At 39.1% G+C, this 13,017-nt stretch overlaps 1 protein-coding gene across 9 annotated transcripts in view; it reads left to right on the top strand.

Annotated features, from left to right (window-relative positions):
• ppfia1 (PTPRF interacting protein alpha 1) overlaps positions 1-13,017 on the top strand; it is a 52,334-nt gene that overhangs the window by 7,029 nt on the left and 32,288 nt on the right. For all 9 annotated transcript variants that reach the window (XM_088412778.1, XM_088412780.1, XM_088412781.1 and 6 more), the window contains exons 3-5: positions 6,407-6,508; positions 9,452-9,616; positions 9,754-9,828. In XM_088412778.1, the coding sequence (XP_088268904.1) occupies positions 6,407-6,508; positions 9,452-9,616; positions 9,754-9,828 (342 nt within the window). The remainder of the gene's footprint in view (positions 1-6,406; positions 6,509-9,451; positions 9,617-9,753; positions 9,829-13,017) is intronic.

The following is a 13,017-nucleotide window of genomic DNA, read 5'->3' as shown; positions in this document are numbered from 1 at the left end:
TTCCTTGTGTGTTTGTTACCAGTAGTTTACTAATGTAACTGTCATTTTATTCATGTATATTGTTGTTGATGTTTTTTTGTTTGTTTTTTTGGGAGGGGGGCAAACTGTGAAAAGGTTGTGTGTAAAATAGCAGCATCTCAGCCAGCCAAAAAAAAAAAAAAAAAAATCTAACCCACCCCTAAGTAGGAGATCATCCTTATCTGTGTAACATAATTGTATTTTTTTTTAAAGGGGAAAACAATTGGCCATGGACGACCAATATGCTGATGTTTGGAGGGGTATAATCAGCCAGACTGATTTAATCAATCAGACCCTAACTAGAGTCATTGAATTTTGCCATTCATCAAAGGGACTTTAAATGGAGTTTTTTCTGATTTGCATTTAACATCAGTTTTAATGTGACTGTGAAATGTGAACACAGTCATCCTCTTTGTGCATATTTGTAATACAGGTACTTGTTAGAAGTCACACTTGATTGTTGACAAACTTTTGAAATATTTCATCTTGGTCACTTTGTTGTTGTATATTATAGAAAGCGGGCATTTGAACAGGGCTGAATGGACTTACCATCATTTCCACTTTTGCAGAAAACTGCATTGCTTGAGTAGAAGCGCCATACTAGATTATTTTTGTTCAGACTGCATCAACATTGCATCTTGTGGGTGCGGCCAGTAGTCAGTATTTTGCTTCGAGAGGATCAATTTCCAAGCATTCATTTGTCGTTAAATTAGCTCATATCTTCAATCAGGTTGTCTGTTAGTATGACAGCCCCTCCTTAGTGCATTCAACTTAATTGACAGTTCTAAAGAAATGCAGGTCACAACCCAGAAATGTTTAGTGTGACGTGTATCACACAAGTAGACCTTTTGAAATCACTCTATAGCTATAGCTAAGTTGGCTGCTGTGAACTTCACATCTATAACGTTGCACTTTTTTAGGGAAAAGCAAATTTTGCACTAACATTTGAATGTCGACTATGGTCTCTTGTCTAATATGATGTTTGATGTTTTAATATTCTTGTGCAGTAGTATTAAGTGTCTTTAATTGGAATTATGTTACAAGTATGCATACATGATCTTATCAGGCTTGACACTCAATACAGAGACCAATGCATTGTCCATCTGTTTGATGCATTAATGAGTTGTGCTTCGGGCATCCACAGTCTTTCAAAAGAAATATCAGTTGTCAGCAATGGTGAACATAGAAATGAGCGATTTTGAGAAACAATTTAAGTAAAATTGTTTTTCCCAAATTGAAGTTTTTGCAATTTAAGAATTGCATTCTACTACATTGCAGTTATAATGCTATGTGCACTTCAGAAGATTTGGGAAGACTACTGACTCACACTAGCTCATGTCTAAACACTGCTTTTAGTGTTATTCTTGTGTCAGCCTGAGATTTTAAAATTGATTGAATTTTGCAGCGTCACTAAAGACTACAACTAGATTTTTTTTTAAGGCTGCTCAGTGACGCAGTGGTTAACACGTCAGCCTCACTGTCCAAGTCCCCATCCATCCATCCATCCATCCATCCATCCATCCATCCATCCATCCATCCATCCATCCATCCATCCATCCATCCATACATCCATCCATACATCCATCCATACATCCATCCATCCATTTTTCTACTGCTCTCTTCTTGGGTTGGCTAGGGGGAGTAGCAGCTTGAGCAGGGAAGCCCTGACTTCTCTCTCCCCAGCCACATTGTCCAGCTCCTTGTGAAGGGAATCATATATTAGGTTGTTATCATTATGTGCTTATTTCTTGTCTAGAAATGTGTGCATTGCTATCCATCTATGCAGTCCTAGTTCATCTCGACCCAGTCCTTAGATAGAGCTGTTGACTCAGGAAAGTGTGAGCCGGGCCCAGCTGTTGGTGGTGCCCGGCTGGCTCTTTTTGTTATGTCTTGTAATGTGCAATGCTCTGCTGAAGGAATAAAAAGCAGGCGGGGACGCTTGAGCGCCGAAAATGCTGTTGGCAACGCATGCGTATGTACACCAAGCTTTTTTCCCTTTGCCGAGGCGGAAAAAAGTCAATCTTGGCTGGTCTGAGTTACTATTTTGCTGTTTAGCTGCAGGGCTTGTCTTAGTCTACTTTTAAAGATAACCCTGACACTCCTCCAAGGGGATTGCCAGGCCCACAGCTCATGACCATAGGTGAGGGCAGGAACGTAGACCGGTAAATAGAGAGCTTCACCTTTCGACTCAGCTATTTCTTTGCCACAACAGACTTGGTACAGCATCCACATCACAGAAACTCCTCTAATTGGGGATGTCCCTCTCATCCAGTAAAGGTATTCCACATTTTTCTGATTGATGACCATGTCTCAGATTTGGAGGTGCTGATCTTCATTCCAGCCACTTCACTCTCTGCTGCAAACAGCTCCATTGAGAGTTGAAGGTCACAGCCTGAGGAAGCCAACAGCACCACATCATCCGCAAATAGCTGGGATGCTGAGAACCCCAAACCGAACCCACTCAATGCTTCAGCTGCGCCTAGAAATTCTGTCCATAAAAGTAATGAACACAATCGGTGACAAAGGGTAGCAAAGTCACCGGAATCAAATTCGACTTACTGTCGGAAATGTGGACCAAACACTGACACCGGTGGTATAGGGACTGGACAGCATATATCAGTGCATTTGGTACCCCTTACTCCTGAAGTACCCCCACAGAGCTCTCAGAGTGACCTGGTTGAACGCCTTCTTCAAGTCCACAAAGCACATACAGGTTGTTTGGGTGAACTCCAATGCACCCTCAAGGATCCTGCTGAGCGTGTACGTAGAACTGGTCCACTGTTCCATGGTCGGAACAAAAACCACACTGCCCCTCCTGGAGCAGAGGTTGGACTTCCTGACGAAGGGCATCCCCGAATAGACCTTACCGGGGAAGCTGAGGAACGTGTTCCCATTGTAGTTGGAACACACCCTCTGATCCCTTTTCTTAAAAAAATGGGACCACAACCCTCCTGTGCCAATCCAGGGGCACTGTCCCCGTTGTCATTGTGATGTTGTATGTCAACCAGGACAGCCCTACAACATCCAGAGGCTTTAGGAACTCCGGGCAGGTCTCATCCACCCTCGGGGCTTTGCAACCAAGAAGTTTTTTGACCACCTCTAAGTTTCCAAACTCTGCTTCCTCAAAGGAAAACGTGGCCTGGCGCAGGATATTCTGGTCCCCCATCTGACGTCTCAGGAGGGGTAAACATGCACCATAAATACTGTTTATAGTGAAGATGGGGCGCTGCTGACCTCAATTCGGCACAGCGTAAGCTGGTAGGCAGTATACTTTAAACAGCTCAATTCCACTGAAAGATCCCTAACCTTTTACCTAAAACTTTGGACCTCCGGTGCAGCGGTTACCCTAATAAGACACGAGAACCTGTTGTTATACTTTATGTATTGACAAATTATTATTTTTTTTTTGTAATACGTATATGTTTTGTTTTTATGTGAAAATAACATTAATCAACACACATACAGAACAAAAATAAAACACACCCAAATAATCTATATACATATAAGCAGTGATCTTTTCATATTCGGTCATTAAAACGGTTTCCACGTTCTCATTAACTTAAATAAAACCGTTATCCCCTTGACGCCCAGATCTGAAGTCTAAGGTCAAACTTGTTTGGCATAATATCTTAATAATCAACACACCATATCAAAATGAAAATCTCTCTGTCTAGTTTATATTGTTTAAGAAACTTTTTCCATATTTTCGGGGTAAGTTTGACCCACGTATTGTATGCACAGTCTATATAGTTTTGAATATGGCTATCAGCTATAATCACTTGTATTGGAATCAGAAACGTTCCCTCAACTATTCCCTTCCATTTCGCATCATATGATGGATCACACCAACATGTTATTGCCCCTATCTGGATGTACAATAGAGTACAAAAGGGATGGAAGGCCCCATCCCCCCTTCTCCTTAGGTAGTTGTAAAGTTTTTAGAAAAACAGTGGGTCTCATATTTTGCCTAATGTATTTCAATATAAATTTATCCCACTCATTAAACTGACTATGACTATCTATTGGTAGGGTGTTAAAAATGTACAGAAACCTCGATAATATGATAATTTTAATTAATTCAATTCTTCAGCCAAACAATAGATAAAGGATCAGTTTCCCCCGTTCCATAGCTTCCTAATCTTTTTTTTTTTTTTTTTTTTTTTTTGAATCGGCAGAGAACTGACCTCTGACAATTTTGATAAATCATTTAGGTAAAATAATGCCCTAAATATTTAAAGGATTTTGTTTGCCATGCAAGTATATAGCTGTTCATAACATTGGGGGAGGCTTAGAGGAGTGTAAGGTGTACAGAGTATTAACGTTAGCATCTGGCACCGAAGGGTCTTTTGCTACATTCTCATTGGTTGTAGGCTCTTATGTACATGGCAGTTTTGTTGCCTGCTTCCTTTCTTACCATATACGCCCCTCGTCTTAATCACTTTTCACCAAGTTTAATTCTCTTTTGAGGGGCGAGATTCGTTACTACTTGAGGAAGCTATTGCTCTAAGCTGCCATTTGTGCTAATGACATGACCAGAACCTTCTTTTGACATTTTAATAGAATAATCTTCACTTTGTCATGATAAAATAAAAAAGGTTGCCTTTCATGACCAAAGTTTCGTCACCTGCTCCACAACCGGATGCTCCAGTTTCGGGACACACTCGTGCTCTTGCTGGTATTTCCTTTTCATTCATGCCATTCTCATGATTGTTTGCAAAGTTTCCTATTAGTGGTTTTACTAGAGCCCATCAATTGATAGTTGCTTGTGTCATGCCACCACAACAACCCAAAGATTTAACATTTTGTCAAACATGCTTGATATCGTCCACCACCACCACCACCATCAGGCTAAAAATGCATTGGGATCCTTTCCAGATAAGCCCCGCCACTAATGCAAAAAGTGCACACGCGAAAAGTTAAGCCCCAACACCTGTGCCAGTTCCAATCACGCAACCCCCGTTGCTACTACCGATTGGATGGTTTAGTGAGTTCCGCGGATCACCCAGAAGACGATCAAACTTGACTATCTAGAGGCAGTAAAAGTCGTAACAAGGTCATCATTACCGAAAATAATGAGGAAGGAGAGAGCCTCACCGAGCTAGACCCAGGGCTGGCTTGTCCGATAGGCACACCCCACTGGGCCTGCTCAATCGCCTCTCCCGGCCGATGCCAGCGTGGCCTTTTTTAGGTGGCAGGGGTTAACTTTTTGCCGAGCTTATCTGGAAAAGATCCATGCATTGTAGTACATTACATTACAATATTACTATTTTTTTTGTGTGTACTGTGTAATATTACACTACCGCGTTACATCAAAAAGTCATGCATTGCAGTAATTACATTACTTTTGTATTGCATTTATTCCCTATATATAAAAATCATCATCGAGCATAATAATTGCCCGTGCATAGCACATGTTTTCTGTTGGTTCTTCTTAGGTCATGTGATGTGTCTATTAATTAACCTGCGCCAGTCACCTTCTTTTTATTTTATGCGACTCGGTCCGCATGGTGGACTAGGTCTCAACGTAGTAACGGAATTTAATTAAATTCATAATGATCCCGGAGAACTGATAGGGGCTATTAGTCCCGGTACCGCTTGGTATCCAAATCTCGGTACCCAAACCTAATCGCCAAACAGTTTTTCTATGAGGGGCATTGGATGACTTCCTGCTTATGGTGTAAGAGGTGTTACTCTCGCAGATGTTTTTTTTAAATGTTGCATAAACAGGTTAGTGAGCCATTGTTTTATGATGAAAACTGGCTTGTCTTCAGCTCTTGTCTTAAGATTTGAAAGTATTTTCCAAGGCAGTTTACTGCACTTCATGTTTTTCATATTCTTAGGCCTTTCTCTTTCAGCAACTGGTTTTGATTTTTTCAGGGCAAGAGGCCTGCCTATTTACCATGACCAAGAAAATCAGTTGAGCAAAGTTGAAAGCTGAACACGAGAGTGAATCAAGAATCTTAAAGGGCGCTGTACTACATAACCTTTGCTTCTGCCCTGGAATGTAGGAAGTAAGCTACTGTGTAATTACTCAAAGGCCTGCCTCCTATGGGGCAGACTTTGATAACTAATGGCAACCCCACACTCCTCAAGCAGAATCTTAACCAGACCCTGGAAAAGCTTAGTGACTGGACAAATATGGACTGTGGGGCTGACTTTGACAACTAATAGCACCCCCACACTCCTGAAGCAGAATCTTAACCAGACCCTGGAAAAGCTTAGTGACTGCAGGGAATTAAAAGAAGAATACTTTTGGGAATAAAGAAAAATGGTTCCATCAGCTCCTGTGTACTTGTCAGTGAATTAAATGTCCAAGCCTTGGCCTGAAATGTAATAGTCTCAAAAGTGATCTTGGGGTAATCACATTTTTGCATTTGTTTTGTCGTAGGAGTTTGCAGCACTAACAAAAGAGGTGAACTTGTGCCGGGAACAACTTCTCGAAAAGGAGGAAGAGATCGCCGAACTGAAAGCTGAAAGAAACAACACACGGGTTTGTTGAAATCTTTATAATATGGTGGTATGATGAAGTACCAAGAAATGGAAAATCATGCTTACCTTTTACCCTGTTAGGCTTATATTTACTTGGGTAATTCCTTAATATCTCTGATTATTATTGAACAAACTAATTAAAAGGCTTGCATAAGCAGCGTCACATTGTAGCATACAAATCAAAACAACCACTGTATGCCACATCAAAACAAATTGCCTAGCAAAACTTAGAATCACAGACTTAAGTTTCTACAAGATGTAAGTTTTAGCACTTAGTTCTTCTACATGCGAGTTGTCGGAGTGCGATGTAAGCTCGATGTTGATTTTACATTGCGCTACTAGCTAACAAGAAGTTTGGGCTGTCCAGTAAGTATGGCTAAACAAATTGCAGAGTCTCTTTTGAGTCAGTAATCATCGCCTCCATGGCAGTGAATAAGATAACATTTTTCTCAAAGTTATGATGGGAAACAACAGAATATTATTGTTAATTTGAGATTGACAGGTAACCACTTAACAACAGGACTAAATGCTTGGATGATCAAGCACACGTTTAAAAGAGGTCCACCTGGAAGTGTGTTAAAACAGAGATAATGAAATTTTGTACAGCAAAACAATTTAGCTCTGCTTAAAAAATCCTAACTTTAAGCTAAAATTTACATTTTTGTTTGAATCTGTTCCTCTGAAAATTTTCCTATAAGTTGACCACAGATTTGTATTTTTACTGCTTGATAAAATTTGCTTTGAATCATTGGGAATCCATCCAAATATTTTTTTAAGTGCTTATCTTCACTAGGGTTGCTGTCGAGCTGGTGCCTATTCCAGCTGTCTTCGGGCAGCAAGCAGGGTACACCTTGTACTGGTTGCCAGCCAATCGCAATCTTTGGGGAATCCTTGCAAAATATTTGCTCCTCAAAATAGAAAGTTCCTCCTCAAATATAATTGATTCACAAAATGACTTAGCAAATATAAAGAATTATTTCAGATTATGAATTCTACAACGACAGAAATGTTGCAGGATAATGTACAAATAATAGATTTCCATGTGTGTTAACAAAAAAAACAATCCCCCAGACAGTATACACTTATTCAAGCACATACTCCCACTTGAACCCCCCCCCCCCCCCCCACACACACACACACACAATGAGGAAAAAGGAAAAATAAATAATTATATAAATAAATAATAGAAAATAAACATACACATTTGCATAATCATGCATGCGTTAAAAAAGTGATATGCAACAAATACACATACACACAGGCCAGGATAAGATATTTATGTGAAAAAAAGAGCATTTTAAGTTTTTAATCCTTCCGGTTGTACGGCTGCACGATTTTGGCCACAATATTATTTTGGTTGATATTGCGATCACGATTATTAATCACGATCATTCATCATGTTTGGTCAAACTTGTCTATTTATTGCACTTTTTTTTAAACAAGCAGTACATATAAACATAAATTGAAGATTTGATACTGAAAAATAATAATAATAAACTAAAATAAAGTAAATAATAATTATGGCAAAAAAAAATTCAAAATGGGTTTCGATTGACAGCTAATACGGTATATTAGGGTCTGAGAAAAGCAGAGGATTTTAGCATGGAGACATGTGGGAAACATTGTCAACTAAAGGCTCTTAGGGTGGGATTGAAACTGGATATCTCCGTAATGCGCCAGCAAAACCAAATTCAGTGTTGCCATTGCGTCCTACTCTTGACGTGAAAGAAGACGCGCGTAATCTCGCCAGCACGCGTTTTCCTCGCAGTCACCCGATATTTACCCATTAAGTAAATGGACTCTATAGCATACAAATGACACGAGTAGATTCAAACGATCGACTTCTTCCAAGCTTTTTTTTTTTTTTTTTTTTTTTTTTTTTTTTATCCCAGACGACTGCTCACCTCTGTGTGCGCGCTCGCCAGAAGTTTTAACGTATTCACTGAAGAACTCCTCCCCCGTGTTTCTGCCTGAAGCTTAATGAAGTCCCTGCCGTTTGCCCCCTGGTGGTAGGATGACTGAAAGTGCTAGGTTTGACATATACAGTGGGCCCCCGTGTTACGAGATTAATCCGTTCCACGGTTGGGCTCATAAGGCGAATTTACCATGTGGCGGGCAATCCAAACCTATGTTAAATAACTAATGTGACGTTTCCCACATCAAGGAAATTCCGTTATAAGGAAAGATTGCACAACACAAATATGATTCTTGACTAGAGAATAATTACTGTATATGACTTAACGCTTATGTATTTATTTATTTTGTTGCTAAAACAAACAAAAAAAAATTATAGTGAAAGGGTTAAAGGAATTTTACTCTGGCATCATTCAAAGAGCTGTCACGTGTCCATTTTTGAGCTACCTCCGTGTATAATACATCATTTTAAAGGGTATGTCAGTGCTATCTCAATTTTGAAAGAGTGAGACCGACCAATAGCAGATGCCTACCAATAGCAGACCAGCATTGTAGTGATGCTTTGCATGGAGCCATTGACGGCAATAGAAAATAAGTGCCATTACCTAAAAACGCCTGCAGATGGACACAAAACAACACAAATACAGCCAACCCCCTTAGGGTCACGACAGTTGTTTTTGTCGCAAAGCGGGGGAAATACCGTAAAGAGGGGATGAAAAAACATCACAACATGAAAAAAAAAAACGTAAGACAGGGACGCTGTAAGCGGGGGGTCCACTGTACTGTACTGGCTTTTTAAATGTTAATAACGTTGGTTATCATCTTAAATAATCCTTTCAGCCCAATATCGCGATCACGATTAAAATACAATTAATCGTGCAGCCCTTACCGGTAGTTATGTTTCTATGAACACTGGAAAGAAATGTTCTGTGAATTATACTATGCTTGCTAAAACGTTTATCGCAATTTTAAAATGTATGTCTGTGTAATGCAATGCAAATATTTCTTTTTTTTTTTGTACTTCGTGCAGCTCCTCCTGGAGCATTTGGAGTGCCTGGTTTCTCGTCATGAACGTAGTCTGAGGATGACAGTAGTGAAAAGACAAGCTCAGTCTCCTGCTGGAGTCTCAAGTGAAGTGGAAGTCCTCAAGGCCCTTAAGTCACTTTTTGAGCACCATAAAGCCCTGGATGAGAAGGTAGGGCTTGAATATATTATGCATAGCTTACCGTGAAGTACCACTGTATGCAGGCTTTTGCTTGAGTATGAGGAAAATATTTTTGGTGATTGTTAAAAGGTATGATTGCACCTGAAACTTTTTTTTACATTTTTTAGGTAAGGGAGAGACTACGGGTCGCCTTGGAAAGATGCAGTGCTTTGGAGGAACAGCTCACCATATCACACAAAGAGGTAAGATCATTTCTGCCTATCTAAACTCATTTGTTCATGATAGCAATTGCATCCTTATGCAACTTAAAATTAAACATAAACATATATGCAGTTATAATTGAACAAATCTGTAAAATACCCCAAATTGCTAAATACCCTAAAGGAGGTAAATCGATAAACTAAATACGCTAGCAATAAAACAAATATCAATTAGAATTTATTAAAATTCTTTTGCAAAATTCTTTTTCAAGTCACATTATGTGTTACCACTGCTTAACAAAATAGTGCAAACAAAAATAATGCTGCTATAAGAAAATGGTACAACTGTCTTTTAGTTTTCTATATTTTAATTAAAATTATTTTACCATGGATTAATTAGCCTTCACCAATTGCATTTTAAACTGAATTAAATCACGCAAGCAAATTAAATTAGAATTAACATTGCTGATGGTTTGAGTTGTATTATTTTCTCATCTGTTTCTCTTTTGTGCAATGTACTGCTTATACCGTATACCTGTACACCTCTTATCTGGCATGCCTATTTCCCGTATACATGATTATTGTAAAAGTTTAATTTTAAAAATGTAATTAAAAAAAATTAGAACTGTCATATCAGACGAGGGCAGCACAATTAATCGAATTTTAATCTGGATCATGATATTGGCTGCCGAGATTAATTAAGATGATCCATGGCGATATTAACATTTAAAAAGCTGGCTATGTACATATCAAATCAAGCCCTTTGTCATCCTACCACCAGGGGGCAAAGGCAAGGTTAAGACTTCATTAAGTTTAAGAAATAACAAGCGAGCAAATCCTGCAAGAAGGGCACTAGCTTTGTTTATGCTTGACGCGTTACGAGAGTTCCGTGCGACTCCACCTGTCAAAATAACGTAATTTCGGCAAGCACGCTGTGTCTGTGCTGGCGAGATTTTCCGCAAAACGTACCTTCTGGAATTTCTTTACTGTACTGACAAACTATTGCTTATGGAAGTTCGCTGGTAAATACCGTAAACAACTCCTGGTGAGCACGCACACAGAGGTGTGGACTCAGATAAAAAAAAAAAAAAAATTAAAAAAAAAAAAGCTTGGAAGAGTTTCAATCGTTTGAATCTACTAATGTTGTTTGAATGCTGTAGGCTCCCATTTACTGCCACCAGTATGGGAGAATACCTACTGCCTGGGGGGGAATGTCGCACCGAGTATAATGTTTTGACTGCTAAGTCCATACTTTAGCAGCCTCCCATCAACAGAGTGAAATGGCGTTGGGTTTCACACATGTTTCCTAATATATACCTTGGTAGCTGTAAAATTAGACCCATTTTGGAAAATCAGATGGGCAAAAGTGTATAAATTGGGTTTGAAATGACAAAAAATGACAGGTTCTCTTTGGAAGTGACCCTGATTGATCGGGTCAAGAATGAAAACATCAGAGGGACAGCACCTATTAGAGTTTTGGGAGATAGTCAGAGAAGCCAGACTTAGATGGTTCAGATATGTCCAGAGATGAGATGTCTAAAGGAAGACCAAAAAGGAGGTGTAAAGGTGTAGTGAAAGAGGACATGAAAGTAGTTGAAGTGAGAGAAGAGGATGCAGGAGACGGGCTTAATTCACTGTGGCGACCCCTGAAGGGAAAAGCTGAAAGGAAAAGAAAACACATATTTTGGTTGATTTTGGTGTAAAACCCCCAGTCACAGTATTGACATCAGTGGACACATAATGTCTTTCTGATTAAAAAAAAAAATAGCTTTTACTGTACTTAATATTATTTTAAGATTGTTCTATATCCTTACTAATAACTATTGTTTATCCATTCTGAATCTGTGATGCAGGATTATGCCACTACTCTATGTGCACATCCTTTTAAGGGACAGAGAAGTCTTGAACTTTCCTGGTTGAATGGAATTAAGATTGACAAAAGCCCTTGAGGATGTTGAGCTGTCCTAGATTTTACTATACTCCATGATGAAGCACTTAATGCTACAGTCATCTTTTGTTCCAGAGACATGGACACACCCACGTTTGCCCTCAAAGCCGTGTGTGTGTGCGCATGCGTGTGTGTGTTTATATATGGACATGTGTGATAGCATGATCTACGCATGGGACGATATGCGCTTCTGACAGTATGCAAAATTTCCGCTCTAAAATATACAAAATTACCACTCTAAAATATATAATTTTAAATTGTTTTTGCTAAATAGCCATTTTCCACATTAAAAAACTTATTTTTCAATATATAATACAGCATTTGTTACAATAACAAGCATTTACCACCCTAAATTAAAATAAATATTGCAGATAAATTCAAAACAAACCTTTAGTGAGCAAAACAGGTTTTGCTCAACAGTAATATGCATAAATTGTTTCGGATTGAACACACCAATTTAAATTGAAATATAGGCACTTAGTAAAAAATGTACAAAGCTTCAGCGCAACAGTATTTTAAAAAAATAGTGATTTGGAAAAAAAATACTATCACTCCCAACTGTTTTGTGTCTATTTTAATAGTTTGTGGAATTGGTCATTTCATATTGACAGGAGTCCATTCATGCATCCGCATGTTTACATAAACACGCTCGCTATGTTTGTCTCATTCGCTCTTTATCTCTCTCGGTCTGTCTAGCTCGCGCACTGCAAGATCGTAGCTTACTCGCAATATCACCTGTCCGTTTTCAAAAGTCCAAAACTTTGTAGACATTTGACTTTGTTTGGACGGGAGGAAGCGTTCGATTGGGTCGCCTTGTTTACCCATACTCCCGCTTGATAGACTGCCGGTGTACAAGCTTGAGCAATATCACAGAAAATGCTTGATCAAAGTAAGTATGATCACCTGTTAGCCACGTTACTTGCAGTAGTTAGCTGCAATAGCAAATTTACAGTGGTACTGAAGCAAAGAAACTAGGACAATGTGATTGGCAACAGAGAAGGACTGTCATATGATACACAATGAGAGGAGGGTTCTTCACACTGCAGTTGCCCTTTCAGGCAGATGACACAGGAGGGAAAAGAACTTACCAGTATTGACAGATATAGACAGTTTTAAATAATCATGATCTTTAAAGTCACGATGTAGCTCCAACCTGGCCTATTCCTAGTACTATGATCAATAGATATACTTTAAAGAAAGTATGTGTCATTTTTCGCATGCACCCGTGAGAGCTTTAGAGGCATTATAGTAAATGCAACAATACAGTACACACTCCTCCGGCT

The sequence above is a fragment of the Hippichthys cyanospilos genome, chromosome 4, assembly GCF_059441005.1.
Source record: "Hippichthys cyanospilos isolate Australia breed blue-spotted pipefish chromosome 4, RoL_Hcya_1.0, whole genome shotgun sequence".
NCBI lineage: Eukaryota > Metazoa > Chordata > Actinopteri > Syngnathiformes > Syngnathidae > Hippichthys > Hippichthys cyanospilos.
Note: the sequence above shows the minus strand (reverse complement) of the source record. Positions and strands in the feature narration are given on the sequence as shown.